Genomic DNA, 16,094 nt, shown 5'->3' on the forward strand with positions numbered 1-16,094 from the left:
ATGCCTAAGGCAATATAAGGCATACAAGAGGGGCAGGCAATATATGATTGACAGCTGGGAGTTTTAAACAAGTTTATAACACAAGTTTATAGGTATGGATGTTTAAATAAAAAAAATCTAGGTTTTATGTTTAATTGGAAAAAATTATACAGTTTTTTTATGTCTAGGTGACAGGTCCCCTTTAATCAGAAATCAGTCAATTTAATAGTGTTCTGCGGTGTATTTTCTTATTAAGTGTGTTTTTTTCATACAGGACTTATTTATTCAGAGTATATTTTAATAAAATTGTAAAAGTCAACTGTTCACGTGTTTTTCTTCATTATTATTAATATGGATGGGCGAATTTTTTCGCCTTGTTTCGCAGCAGAATTGACGCCCATAGACTTGTATGGCTGCGTGCGTCAAAAAATTTTTTTTCGCTGCGCCCATAGACATAAATGGGCATCGCGACAATTCGCACATCCCTAATTATTACTGAAATAAAGACTTCCATCTGTTGAGAGCTATAACTATAACATCTACAACCTACAAAAAACATCAATAAAATATAGTATGAGAGCAACTTGCAATGTAGGGAGGCAATGATAACAGCTGTCAAGATACTAGGCTGTAAAAGAGACTGGGGAGAGTGGACTGTGAGACAACCATTACTGAGGTGGTGATCAAGGAACCCAGGCCTGATCTACTTTTCCTTTTACCTATAACATCCACCTTTTGCTTTTGGCCTGTCCCTTGGTTACGTAGCTGAAGGCAGAATATATGCCACAGAATTCCCAGACTGCGCACAAGGCCAGGCAAGGGTGTAGCTGGAATAGGATGAAATTTCAGACCAGAAAATACAATAATAGTGAGGTATAAAGAGAATAGTTATAAACAAGCAAAGGGCACGTGCTGTGTTGAGGCTAAGTGTCACCTACAGGTCCTTTGAAATCAGTTTCATAAGAAAAGGATAACAAGCTCCAAATCCAATTGTATTCAGCAGCCAGGAGAGCTCTATTTCCCTTACCGTTACAACCTTTTTTTATAACATAAAAACACATTATTACTGTATTAAGATAGTCTTTTGTTGGGTTCTTATTAAAATTACAGTATTTCATTGGGTTTGAATCAAATTACCTCATTATGATTTAATTAATCACATTACGCTTATCTCATTCTTATCATTCTACATGGCAGAGACCACACCTGATGGACTTTCCTTACTATGCCAACTTTCTTTTTTTATCTAATAATAATGATATTCCTTGTAATTTTGCTATAAGAGTGGTCTACAAGTTGTTTCTCATAAAAGTGATTCAGCATGTGAATGTTTTTACCTTTATTACACGGTTAAAAATTCCATACCAGATATGAATGCCCCTGAATTATTTATAACACTTTTACATAGTTATTTCTATATATGCCTAATTTAAACTCCAAACTACCACAACATATCTAGTTATATAAATCTTCACAGGCAGCATATTGCTAATCTCCATTTCCTGTACCACATTGTTTTTAATAAAAATGTATTAATTTCCATATGTCAAAGAGAAGGGTTACTGATTTGAAATAGACAAATAAAAGTGCAAACAATTGCTTGGCAAGATCCTATTATATTGAGGCATATATTCCAAGATGGGATGGTTGAAAGCTTATTTTGTTCATTTATCTTTAGCTTCTTTTTGAGATAATCTGTTAAAAGAAAATGGGGAAAAAATTATATACAATACAGTTTTTCCAAACTAGGTGCACATTCAGACAAACAAATGAATGGAATCGATTATACAGAAACCTATTGCAGGTTGGGACCCATTATCTAGAATGCTCGGGACCTGGGGTTTTCTGGATAAGGGGTCTTTTCGTAATTTGTCTCTCTATAATTTGTATGTGCTAAACAGCATTGCTTTGCCTCCGATAACGATTAAACATATCTTAGTTGGAATCAAGAAAAAATACTGTTTTGTTATTACAGAGAAAAAAGAAAAACTTTTAATTACTTAATTATAATGAAGTTTCTAGATAACAAAACCCATACCTGTATCCTGAATGTTCCAAAATACAGCAATGTCATAGCATCCTACTTCAACAAATAATATACTGATTTGCCTTTTCTCTGTAGTAACAGTACTTTGCAGTTCAGAAGGTTCACTTCATGAGCATTATTTGTAAAAAAAAAAAAAGCTAGCATATTCCGCTGCACTGCACATAAGGGTTCATAACTGACAAACAAATATATTATGAAATAAGAGCCATTTGTAAGGACTGATAGGGGTGGGATAGATAAGACAGAAGGTATTAGAATATGTTTCTGTGTTGGGAGTGTATGTTGAAGAAATATTGTCAGTGTTATGACTGCTAGTGAACTAGATGACTGCTGTATCCCTAGAACTTACAATACGCTCTGATTTCATAAAATAGCACTCAAAAGGTGTTCCAATTAATCATATCTTTTTTTTTTCAAATGGGCAATGGCATTTTTGGAAATCTTTGGAACACTTGTTATGCCACTATGATTTTTTTTCTCCGAAAAGCTGTGACAATAGAAATAAGTGTGTGTGCTATTATCCTAGCATTGCAAAGTTGTGTACACTACAAGCACTTCACATGTACAGGTTCTAACAGGTGGTGCAAGCTTCTCAGAATCCAGGATCCGGTTTGGGATTTGGCCTTTTTTCAGCAGGATTCGGCAAAGTCCTTCTGTCCTGCCGAAACCGGATCCTAATCTGCATATGCAAATTAGGGGGAGGAGTGAAATCGCATGACTTTTTGTCAAAAAACAAGGCAATAAAAAAAAAAAAAAAAAAAGTTTACCCCTTCCCACGGAAGCAAAGGATTCGGGGGTTCAGCCGAATCCAAAACAGTGGATTCGATGTCTTCACCTGACGAATGGAGGTGCATACCCCCAAAACATTATTCGCTGAGATAAAATTGGCTCAATAAATAAGAAATGGCGAGTGCTATGACTAAATTTGCAATATATTGTACCATTATCATAGCAGCCAGGCAGTTAAACTGGAACGACAACCCTAGCCCAACACATCTACTCAGCAAAAAGTTCAGCCACAGAAACTTACAAGTGCCTGCACTTTAGAACATTTTTTCCAGAGAAGACTGCAGCAATAAAAAGATTTGGTGCAATATTAACCATGGAAATCATAGTTTGTAATAAGAACTTACCTATGTTTTATCAGTCGTCCTCCCTGAATAAGCTGAGCACATTCATTAGTAAGATGGCAAGCAAAAAGTAGCCAATTTCTAGGTTGCACCTTATATGCAAACCTCATAAACATCAAGGAGTAACAGGTAAGGGCTGAAAGAGAGAACAATAATAAATAAATAACAAATATGGTTTTCTTATGACAAAATGATGAGATATAAAATAAGGCAAAAAGAGACAACTGCAAGTTACCAGTAAAAGTACATTTTTGTATTAGTTGTGACTATTAGCCAATTTTTGCATTTACTCATGCTTATATTACAACAAATGCAGCAGGAAAATAAAAAATAATTAATGGACAACCTTTAACTATATACAAAACAGCAAGCCAGTAAAATCAGAGCAAACAAAATTAATAATTAGAAGAAGATTTAATAACCACATACACCCTTGTGAAAGCACTTCAATTTTAATATTAGTTATTTACCATAATAGGTGTTATCACTTGGGCAAAAGCGAATACAGATATTTATAACAAATACTGAAACTGGTACCTTGGTTTGTCTGGCATCATGCATGGTGATCTATAGGGTCTAAGGAGCAGGCCATATGGGTCAGCAAGTTTTTTTCCTGGTGTTACAGTATTGGAATCATTTGACCACCACTGGTAAGAACACTGTTGGCACTCCAAAGGCTACATAGCTATTACTATAATAATAATTACATCATACCACTATATGAAAATGTGAAAGACTAAGCCAAAGTGTGTGTGTGTGTCTTTGAGAGGATGGGGGGGGGCACACACACACACATTCCCCATTAATCTTTAGCTTTCGAAACTATTTCTCAATGAAATCACCTTACCAAATGTCATGCGTCCACTTATGATCTCTGGTGATTTTTTCATGTCATTGATAGCAGCGACAGGAAGTCCCCAGTTGGCCACAGGACCCCAAAAATGCTGAACACATAGAATAAAAGAATAAATACCAAGAATTACAACAATGCAGCGAATAAATAATTTAAAAAAACACATGTGACAAAGCATATCTTTAAAAAAAAAAAAGAAGAAGAATAGGGGTCTGATTTGGGTACATTCAGATTTTATGAAATTTTACATTTGTGACTACATAATTTAACCAAAATAATTAAATGTTATGCTGGGCAGCTGGCTTCCCGCATTCAATGTTACCACTTATTTTGCACACAATTCTGAACTTTTTTTTTTTTTATGGGAAAAGCAAATATGTTTACATCCAACACAGATAGTCTGTAAGACAATGCAGGTCATTTATAAAAACTGGGCAAATTTGCTCTTCTGCTTGGCAACTTATGGCAAACAACCAGATATTTGCATTTTGATCAATCTATCTGCAGTTGTTTGAAAACAAAATCACAGGCCGGTTATCACCCAGGTGCAGTTGAAATTAGCTAATCACTGGTTGCTATGAGTTACTGCCCAGGTGCAAGAAGCTGCTTCTTTCATATAAATTAATGTTTTACAGTACATGTTGGGCTGGAGAAAATTCAGAGACCTCAATCCTATATATACAAATGGAGAGTGCTTACACCCAACTGAATAAATAAATTGGGTTAAGCACAAGTAAATGAGTCGGCAGTGGCAAATTCAGGAGCTTCTCTGCGGTCTGAAAAAGCCAGCCTAAATGTTAGAGAGTCAAGTATCTTGAGGGCACTGAGAGGCTAGCCAGCCTGTTGCATATATGTCAAGTTTAAAGCAAAATCAGGTCACAAATCTAAATCAGTTCAATTAAATTGAACTAAAAAAAACTAACAAAATTTTCTATTTTTATTAATTAAAAATTATTAAATATAAGAGGGACACTATTGTTAAACAGGGTTCATTTCTCTCTCCATAGCAAAAACTGTTTCAAAGGATTGGATATTGCTGTAAAAGGGATCTGAATTTTTCTTACTGTGCTGTAGTGTTGTTGCCGATTTTCAACATACAATTTGAAACCAGGAGGCAAGAAAAGGAAAAAAATAATGTTATTACAGTATAAACAACAGGAAAAAGAACTGCTTCCCACCACTTTATAACTGACAATATTATGCACATGACATATCTGATGCAAAGGTAGTACACAATAGGATAGAAGGAAGCTACAGTAATTACTCCCCTAATATCTGGCAGTAGAGTTGACCTCGTTTATGACACTGCAGAAAAGACAACGCTGACATGGCAATACCCACTGCAGGCTTACAGACAGCTCTGGACATCCAACTCAAAGGTTGAATTTTGGTACCAAATCTGTGGGAGCATGCCATCACATTAAGGCCCCGGACACACATGCAGATATTTAAAGCGTTTTTGGAGTAGTCCCCGCTGCGGTCAGATTTTTTTAAAAACCTTGGCACCAAAAACCCTACATGTGTGTCCAGGGCCTAAGCCTTCAAGCAACAGATGCAGGACCTGCATAAAAAAAAACTTAGAACAGCACCTTGCCCCACCCCCATATGGCCCTAGCAGAAGATGCTACTCTTGTATCCGGTATTAGCTCACGTTTTATATAGATTTTTTTAGTACTGAAGGTGGGCGTGTATTTGTCTTGGTTTTGCAGGTTGGACCCTGCCATACAAAAAGATCTGCTTGTTTGGCAAGGTCACCAAACATGAGGATCCTTCCCCAATATGCCCAAATTGAGGGGAGTATAGGCAGTTGAGGCGAGGGTTGCATCAACAAACTCATGCAGTTGAAGTTTCAGCAGGTTTTTTTAAACCTGTTTAATCAGTATCTGCCCGATTTTCGGACAGGTATCAATTGGGGAAGCCCATTGGAGGGCCAATACATGGGCCAATAAGCTACTGATTCAGTCTGTTGGCAGCTTTTATCGGCCCGTGTAAGGCCACCTTAAAACGAGGACACTTCTGACAAGCACAAGGTCTTCAGCCTTGTGAGGTGAGTGTGTTTTTGTGCTTGTGATATGTGGAAGGGTTAAATATGTTTAAATGTACATGAATGTATATGGTACTGAGGGTGGGCGAGTGTTTGTCTTGGTTTTGTAAGCCTGACATTTAAATGAGGACACCTCTGGCCAGCACAGGGTCTTAATATTCCATTAAGACACCTGCCTCAGATCAAATATTCATAAAATTGCCCATGTAAATGTTTAGCGTCCTCGATATACTTTGGTATTCAATACAAATTGTATAGTATAAATCCTATCTTAAAAGGGAATATCATTTCGAAAAATATTTTTGCCTGAGAAAACCTAATTCTAAGCAACTTTGCAGTATATATTCATTAAACTTTTTCTATGATTTTCAACTTATTTGTACAGGTATGCGATCCGCTATCGGAAAACCCGTCATTCCGAAACCTCCAGATTAAGGGAAGGCCATCTTCCATAGATTTAAGGGCCGATGCATCAAGGGTTAATTAACCCTCGATATTCGACTGGGAATGAAAATCCTTCAACTTCGAATATTGAAGTTGAAGGATTTTGTGCAAAAAGTTCGATCGAAGGAATAATCCTTCGATCGAACGATTAAATCCTTTGAATCGAACGATTCAAAGGATTTTACTCCAACGATCAAAGGATTATCCTTCGACCAAAAAAACATAGCCAAGCCTATGGGGACCTTCCCCTTAGGCTAACATTGGGTTTGGTAGCTTTTAGGTGGCAAACTAGGGGGTCGAAGTTTTTTCTTAACGAGACAGTACTTCAACTATCAAATGGTCGAATAGTCTAATGATTTTTAGTTCGAATCCTTTGATTCGAAGTCGTAGTCGAAGGTCGAATAGCCCATTCGATGGTCGAAGTAGCCCAAAAAACACTTCGAAATTCGAAGTTTTTTTTACTTCGAATCCTTCACTCGAAGTTAATGAATTGGCCCCTTAATGTCATCAAAATAATCCCAATTGTTAAAAATACTTTTTCTCTGTAATAATAAAACAGTACATTGTCTTAATCCTTATTGGAGGGGAAATAATCCTCTTTATCAAATTAAACCAAAATTTGATAAAGAGGCCCACATAACACAGAAAGCCCTAATATACCCATCACAGTTACCCGTTTCTTCAAAAAGTATGAATAAATGCCATTTTATATGCTGCAATCCAGCTGTTTAACAGTTCTCTTTTTGCATCATTTGAAATCCTGGCAGGGAAGGAGGGACTAAAACACTGATGTTACAAATTGCAACAACTTCTCCACAGCTTACAAAAAGCATGAAGGAACTACATAACCCATAATGCATTGCACTGTGATGTTCCGTTCCTTATTGAAATCAAGTGTGCAGGGAATTGTGGGGTGTAGAGGATGCAGTCTATGGACAGCTGGCTGTTGATACAAACTAACAGTAGTCAGCCAGCTAAGGAAAGTAGTCAGAGAGATCAGCAGGGGGCTAGGATTAGGGAACTGTCAGAAACCATAAAAATCATGAAAAGTCTGCATATTTTTTAATTGATGTATATTGCAAAGTTACTTGAAATTATGTTTACTTTTCAAAAAGCTTAAGTTATGTTTTTGTGGAGTTCCACTTTAAGAAATGTATATTGGAAAGTTGCTTAGAATTTTGTTGACTTGCCTTTAATTCCCCCTTTAACTTGTACAGACTTAACTATGCTACTTTTTCATACAAAAAAAACCCACAAGTATTCCTTACATTATGAGGGAGGTATTCTAGTATTAAGGTTATCCTTGGAGGGAGTGAAGGACAAAACAGATGTAACAGGAACCCATGTGAAAACTTGCTCTACTATTTAACCATCATTATGCCTGACTATATGCAAATATACTTGCAAACTGTTCTATCAGTAAACAATACAAAAACACCTTATCACATTTGTCTGCCCCACTCCAAAGAGACAAGAAGCTTTGGCAAACTTGAAGTACAGGTTGCGTATGGGTGGTGCTATCCACAATAGTACAGGTTAAGCAACTAAATGACTAGCTTCTCCAGTAAAACACCAAATTAAAGATCATACAGGTTTTGCCCTAAAGACAAGATTTCAAAGCTTATTGATAAAAAGAGTTGTAATTGATGATTGACAGTATTATGTGCATCTCTTATGTATGCACTCTAAAAACTAATAATGCCTTCTTTGTCTCCTGTATCAGTCAATATGTAAAAATCATAAATACACACACACACACACACACACACTTTTCTAGACTGTAATAACAATGGAAGTATCCTGAGTTAGGAAAGCTTAGCCAACTAGTTCTTCAATGAAAAGCCTTCCTAAACAAAAGTTTTACCTCCCCCCATTAGCACTTTATATATAAAAGTGTTTATAATAATAACAGTTACATAATACATCTTTCTGGCTGGGCTCAGTATAGTGTTGCTGTTATAGGAGTCTAAGAAGCAAGCATGTACCAAAGTTAGGGGAATAAACAAGTACACAGAATGGTCTGTTCCCACATCAGAAAGCAATTCACAAAACATAGAAGTTGCGATGATACCTTAAATATTGCATAGGGGAGCTCCCAAGTTTTTTGAGATGCTTTGGAGATATAGGATTTGATCAAAACCCATGCGTCTAGAGCACCAAAATAAGTTTTAGAACATCCCTTTGCAACATTTAAAATATCCTCACTTGTTTTGTGAATAGATATTTATGAACCAAAATCTGCCCAAGGCAGAGACCAAAGTGGTTATTAGCTTCAAGATATTCACTGAAGATCCTTGGGAGGTCTACTTTCTTGATGCAGACAGCCTGCAGCCATATAAACAAGTCTAACCAGAGAAACTTGCTAGTGAACTCTGTCCATTACTGGACACAGACCAGTGCAGGAAACTGGCCAGAATGAGCAGCGGACATATAAATGTATGCTACATTTTATGTAATTATTATATGATAATTAAGCAGAGAACTCCATAGAAATTATGCTGTACTGGAAACTGAAAAGGTAATTAAAAAAGGATACAATTATCCATCAACCCTTTACAGTGAGTGGAAGTATTGTATATGTAGAAGTCTGTAATTCCTTGGCACAAAACAAAAATTGGTTTAGAATTGTATCCCTACTTTTAGTAACTATTTCTTGTTTTAGATAAAAACGTTATTATATTATAAGGGGATTAGAGTGAGTATGTTCATAAACAATATTGTATCCCAGCCCAATAGGCTGCTTGTAACCCTGGCTGTACATTATCTTACAGTAATATTAGAGGTCATTGAGTCCCGAGACTTGTTTGTATCAGGCAGGTCAGTGCAGTGATATTCTGCTGCAGCCACAAACGTTCAGTTAAAGCCCAGCACAGTGTTACCTGCATCATTAACATTCACACATGGAAATGTTTCACAGCACAGTTCCAATACAAAAAGCCCCCATTGTAATTCATTTCTAACTAATACTATGGTGACACTACTATAACTCTGAGCAAACCCAGGCTCCTCTTCACCTGCAGACAGTAGCGGCTGCTGTTCTGTTCACTTTGCGCTGCATGGTATCACTAGTGTCCCGTCGTTCCCTACTAAGAACCGAACACACGGCTGTCCTTATATTGTCAGCCCCACCATTCCTAACACTTGGCTCACAGAAAGAGACAGGTGTGTACTGGGAATTTTAGTTCTAGCCACTACAGCACAACCGTGAATCCATCACCTTGCTTTCCTTCCCAAGCAATATATCACCATAGCATGCGCCTTACAAACCATTCAATATATAGACAGGTCAAAATCACCTCATAAGATAGTCCCGAAAGTCTTTGCTCTTGACATAGTCGACAGCTTTTCGGGCCAGCACTCCAGCCATTTTACTGTTACTGTTACTCACAGCTGGGTCACCCACCACTGACTGTCTGCTTTAGAAGGACTGCAGCCAGAGCTCTGCGCGCTTCCGAAATACAACAAACCAGCCCATAAGGAACGGCTAAGGTCACAGTGACGTCAGCCACATTCATCCAATAAGATGAGGAAGTGGGAAGAAAAACCCATGTCTCTTATCAGGATTCACCATGTTGTCTCATGGCAAATGTAATGTGCAATTCTCAATGGTACGATAATTTTAGAAATGTGTGAATGACCGTTTTATCACGCTTTCTGCTCATTACTTATTGGAGGTCTTGTGCCTTGTCAGGGTACCACACTGTCGATTAGCCGACGAGGCGACATTCATTCTGCCAGTATCAAATATGGACGACAAGGCCAAGATGACCGCAGTGACCGCATATGCACGCGCTTTCTTTTTGCCGCTTTTCAATTGGGGGGGCAGTGGCCTTCATTTTGGTTCCTGATTGGTTCTTTTAATGACGTCTCATTTTGGCGTGATGGATCTGTGGCATTGAAGCAGATTTGGAATTTGTATTACGATAGACAGCAGCATTTTAAATAGCTCTGAAGTCCATACATGTTTTTCTCTATAATCACAAGTGCATGAATATATATATATATCTATATATATATATATATATATATAGATATAGATATAGATATAGATATAGATATAGATAGATAGATAGATAGATAGATAGATAGATAGATAGATATATTTTAAGCTTGCAGTATTTATTAATGTATTGATAGGTCAAATGTCAATGCAATACAAATACAGTTACATTAAAGATTAAGAGGCAGATTTATTAAGGGTCAAATAGTAAATTCAAATAAGAATTTGAATTTTCAAGCGTCTAAATGCACATATCCAAATTTTAATCCCCCCTATTCAAATGTAAATTCGAATGTGAGATTTATCAAACCTCAACAATGAAAACAGTCCTAATTCAAATATACGCCACCTAAAACCTGCCGAGTTAATTTACTAGTCAGTGGCAGAGGTCTGTTGAGCCATCTGAAGATGTTAATAGCCTTCCTGATATTCAAATTTTTTTCGGGAGAAAAACTTGATTCAAACAAATAGATTACGAATCGAATATGATTGGAATTTTCTGGTCGGTACCATTCAATTGAATATTAGACATTCTATTTTTTTCTTAATACGGTCATGGGAAAAAAATTTTTTTTCAAAATGAATCAGTTAATAGTGCTGCTCCAGCAGAATTCTGCACTGAAATCCATTTCTCAAAAGAGCAAACAGATTTTTTTATATTCAATTTTGAAATCTGACATGGGGCTAGACATTTTGTCAATTTCCCAGCTGCCCAAAGTCATGTGATTTGTGCTCTGATAAACTTCAATCTTTCTTTTGCTGTACTGCAAGTTGGAGTGATATCAACCCCCTTACTTCCCTCCCCCCCAGCAGCCAAACAAAAGAACAATGGGAAGGTAACCAAATAACAGCTCCCTAACACAAGATAACAGCTGCCTGGTAGATCTAAGAACAGCACTCAATAGTAAAAACCCATGTCCCACTGAGACACATTCAGTTACATTGAGAAGGAAAAACAACAGCCTGCCAAAAAGCATTTCTCTCCTAATGTGCAGGCACAAGTCACATGACCAGGGGCAGCTGGGAAATTGACAAAATATCTAGCCCCATGTCAGATTTCAAAATTGAATATAAAAAAATCTGTTTGCTCTTTTGAGAAATGGATTTCAGTGCAGAATTCTGCTGGAGCAGCACTACTAACTGATTCATTTTGAAAAAAATGTTTTTCCCCATGACAGTATCCCTTTAACAAAAGACCAACAAGACACTATGAGGCAGACGCTAAGAGAGGAGTGTCATGCCTTTGCAAAAGATGACTCAGATGTTGGATGTATCCCTTCCTTACAGCTAACTATCCGGCTGAAGGATAACACTCCTGTGAAGCGGACTTATATGTCAGTGCCAATGGCAAAGCCACTACACAAGGAGGTGAAGGAGTATCTGCAGGACTTACTAAACTATGGGTGGATCACAACATCCAAATTCTCATACTCTTCACCCACTGTATGTGTAAGAAAATTTTGTTGTGACTACAGAGAATTAAACCAAAGAATACCAAGAATTCAAGACATGCTTGATAGTTTGGGAGGAAGCTCATGGTTTTCAGTTCTTGACCAGGGGAACGCCTATCATCAAGGCTTTGTAGAAGAATCCAGCCAACCATTAACAGCTTTCATAACACCATAGGGGTTGTATGAATGGATTTGTATCCCCTTTAGCCTCAGCTTAGCACCAGCAGAATTCCAAAGGAGCATGGAAGAATGTCTGACAGGACTAAGAGATGAGATTTGTCAACCCTATCTAGATGACAACTTGGTTCATAGCAAATATTTTTATGACCATGTGGAAGATGTATGCGCAGTATTAAAGCGTTATCAGAAACACAGAGTCAAGCTCACTGCCAAAAAGTGTGAACTTTTTAAGGACCATGTCAGATTTCTGGGTAAAATTGTGTCAAAAGATGGTCACTCTATGGATCCTGCTGAAATTGCACCTGTCTTAGCACCGAAAGAGAAAAAGCCAGAGAATATTGGAGAATTTAAGACAATCTTGGGGTTTATTTCATATTATCGCCCCTATATTAAAGATTTCTTCAGAATTGCAAGTCCACCATATGACTTGTTATCAGCAAACTCAGTACCTACATCCAGTTCAAGGTCTGTGGCCAAATCACTGAAAGCATCTCGACCTAAACCAAAACAGAATGGTCAGTTACCTTCCCATCACCCTATCATATGGAGGGACCAGCACCAGGAGGTGCTAAACCAGCTGATTGAAATATTGACTCATTCGCCAATAATGAGTTATCCAGACTTTGCAAAATTATTTGTACTTCACTGTGATGCATCACAAGAGAGACTAGGTGCTTTTCTTTATCAAGAACAAGATGGGAAATTAAGGGTCATTGCTTATGGCTCAAGAACACAACAGCTGAGAAAAACTACCATATGCACTCAGGAAAACTTGAATTTCTAGCATTGAAATGGTCAATATGTGAAAGATTCAGAGACTATCTGTACTACTGTCCATCTACATTCTGATGTACACAGATAACAATCCTTAACCACATCCTGACCACAGCAAAACTCAATGCAACAGGCCATAGGTCGGTAGCAGAACTTGCTGATTTCAACTTCACCATCAGATACCGGCCAGGTAAAAGAAATACTGATACAGATGTACTTTCCCGCATTCCATTATCTCCTGAAAAGTTTATGGAACAATGCTCCAAGGAAATCAACCCCAAAGTCAAAGTCAAAATATTTGTGTCCACTGACAATATGTAACATAACAGCCAATGTGGATTTCTGGTCTGTTCCAACAATGGCTCAGTTTTCCAAGAAGCCATAAGAAAGGCACAAAAGGAAGATCCAGTAATAGGGAAAGTATGGCAATGTAAAAAGGAGAACCGATTTCCTACAAGAAATCAGAGAAAAGACATTAATGACATTAACTGTATCTAGACTCTGAAGAGATTTTGAGAAGAAAAACATCCTTAGGTTCTCAACTAGTATTGCCTGCAATATACCACAACTTAGTGTACAAAGGGCTACATAAAGAAATGGGACACCTAGGAGTGGAAAGAACTGTTGATTTGGCAAGAGACAGATTTTATTTGCCACACATGCAGCTTGATATAGAACACTATATTACCCATCAGTTTCGTTGTTTGAAAAACAAGCGTCCCAACAAGCCGACCAGAGCACCACTGAACAATATAGTCACAACATATCCATTTGAGATGATCTCAATAGACTTTCTACACCTTGAAACTTGTAAAGGTGGCTATGAGTATATTTTGGTTGTTATAGACCATTTTACAAGGTTTGCTCAGGCTTATGCAACCAAGTCAGCAACGACAACTGCAGATAACATATTTAATGACTTTGTACTGAAATTTGGATTTCCAACTAAGCTTCATCATGATATGGGCAGAGAATTTGAAAACCAACTCTTTGCCGCTTTAGGAGAATATTGCCACATCCAAAATTATCATACTAATCCATACCATCCAGAAGGAAATGGACAAGTTGAAAGGTTCAACCAAACACGTCTGTCAATGCTTCGTACTCTTTCAACTGAATCAAAAAAGGACTGGAAGAGCTCACTAGCAAAAGTAGTTCATGCTTATAACTGCACAAGAAGTGAAGCTACAGGATATTCGCCTTTCTTTCTTCTTTTTGGGAGATCACCCAGACTACCAGTTGACCATATGTTCGACACCCCAGCAACAGAAAAGTATTAACTAGTAACTATCCAGATTATGTAAAAATGTGGACAAAGAGATTGAATGAGGAATGAACTTGCTTCATAAATCCAATGATAACAGCACTCAAGTTTGCATAGGCCAAAACATTGCCTAAGGCATTTTAAGTAAAGTATTTCACTTTTGCCAATAATACCAGAGTGCTGCTGTTTCATTTCATTGGATTTATGCAGAGTTTGCCCTGGCAGGGGGGTGCAGTTTGCACCCGGGGCTGCAAGGAGCCTGGTCCGCTTTTGAAGCACACTTAAAGGGATCCTGTCATTGGAAAACATGTTTTTTTTCAAAACGCATCAGTTAATAGTGCTACTCCAGCAGAATTCTGTACTGAAATCCATTTCTCAAAAGAGCAAACTGTTTTTTTATATTCAATTTTGAAATCTGACATGTGACTTGTGCCTGCACTTTAGGAGAGAAATGCTTTCTGGCAGGCTGCTGTTTTTCCTTCTCAATGTAACTGAATGTGTCTCAGTGAGACATGGGTTTTTACTATTGAGTGTTTTTCTTAGATCTACCAGGCAGGGTGATATCACTCCAACTTGCAGTACAGCAGTAAAGAGTGATTGAAGTTTATCAGAGCACATGTCACATGACTTGGGGCAGCTGGGAAATTTACAATATGTCTAGCCCCATGTCAGATTTCAAAATTGAATATAAAAAAATCTGTTTGCTCTTTTGAGAAATGGATTTCAGTGCAGAATTCTGCTGGAGCAGCACTATTAACTGATTTTCCCATGACAGTATCACTTTAAACAAAATTCGCTTGAACTTGCTTTAAGAACTGCAAGTAAAGGAACTGATAGAGTTAAAGACAGAAAAATTAATGGAGCTGAATTAACACCCGGTAGTAGAGTGCTAGTAAGAAATCTTAATGAAAAAGGAGGTCCTGGAAAGCTAAGATCATACTGGGAAGATACAATCTATGTTCTTACCAAAAGAAAGCATGATGATAGCCAAGATTATGAAGTCAAACCAGAAACTGGAAAAGGCAGAACAAGAATTCTACACAGAAATTTGTTACTTCCATGTGACTTTTTGCCAACAGAGCCAAGTGATATAGTAACACCAAAAAAATCCCCAAAGAGCAAAACAAGAAATAATAATAAGCAGTTTGTTCAAAGATCAAACCAATATTCAGACAGTGAGTCAGAAGAAGAACAAGACCCATGGAGATCACTGATTCCTCTAACTCAGGATAACCAACCACCTGAAGTTACAGTATAGTTAAACCCAGAGACAGAGGAGTTCTACCCCTGTTATATGGAAAGAACAGAGATCCAGCAGAGACTGCTTTAGAAGAAAACGCTCAGCAAGAAGAGATAAATCCTGAAGAGGTACCAGAAACTCTTGAAAGTGACCAGGATGAAGGTGATGACTTTTGTGATCCAACACATGTAAGAAGGATACAACCAAATAGAACCAGGAGACAGCCAAAGACTCTAACCTATGATATATTGGGTTAACCAAGTACTGTATACAGAGATACAAAAGCACAGCATATGGACTGTGAAAAGTTGACACAAGTCACTCCAATGTGGTATCTATCACCTTGTTATTTCTCAGAGGACTCTAGACAGTGGAACTGAAAATGTTGTGTGAACAGATATAAATATCTATATTGCATTTTTTGATATGCATTTGAAATGTTTGCTTTCTTTGATATGACATGGTATTTTGAATGTTGATGATGCTAGGTAATTAACATGGTGTTGGTAGAGATAATATTTTTGGATGTTATGCATAAGTATTCCACCATACACAAAAGGAACACACAGATAACATATGTGCTCCCTAGCTTCCATTATCATTGGGTCTAAGTAATACAGTCTGCACAAAACTTGTGTTAAAGTGTTACCCCTTGCATTAAACTGCAAGTATACTTCACTGGGTACCA

General features: G+C 37.5%; 1 protein-coding gene across 1 annotated transcript; it reads right to left on the minus strand.

Moving 5' to 3' along the window:
* Positions 1 to 1,306: 1,306 nt before the first annotated feature.
* mpc1.L (mitochondrial pyruvate carrier 1 L homeolog) lies at positions 1,307 to 9,956 on the minus strand. Its single transcript, NM_001171779.1, is given in 5 exon segments — positions 1,307 to 1,674; positions 3,160 to 3,292; positions 4,004 to 4,100; positions 5,074 to 5,077; positions 9,794 to 9,956. Coding segments are annotated over 5 exon segments (336 nt in total). The 5' UTR covers positions 9,865 to 9,956; the 3' UTR covers positions 1,307 to 1,643.
* Between the last annotated feature and the right edge of the window lie 6,138 nt (positions 9,957 to 16,094).

The sequence above is a fragment of the Xenopus laevis genome, chromosome 5L, assembly GCF_017654675.1.
Source record: "Xenopus laevis strain J_2021 chromosome 5L, Xenopus_laevis_v10.1, whole genome shotgun sequence".
NCBI lineage: Eukaryota > Metazoa > Chordata > Amphibia > Anura > Pipidae > Xenopus > Xenopus laevis.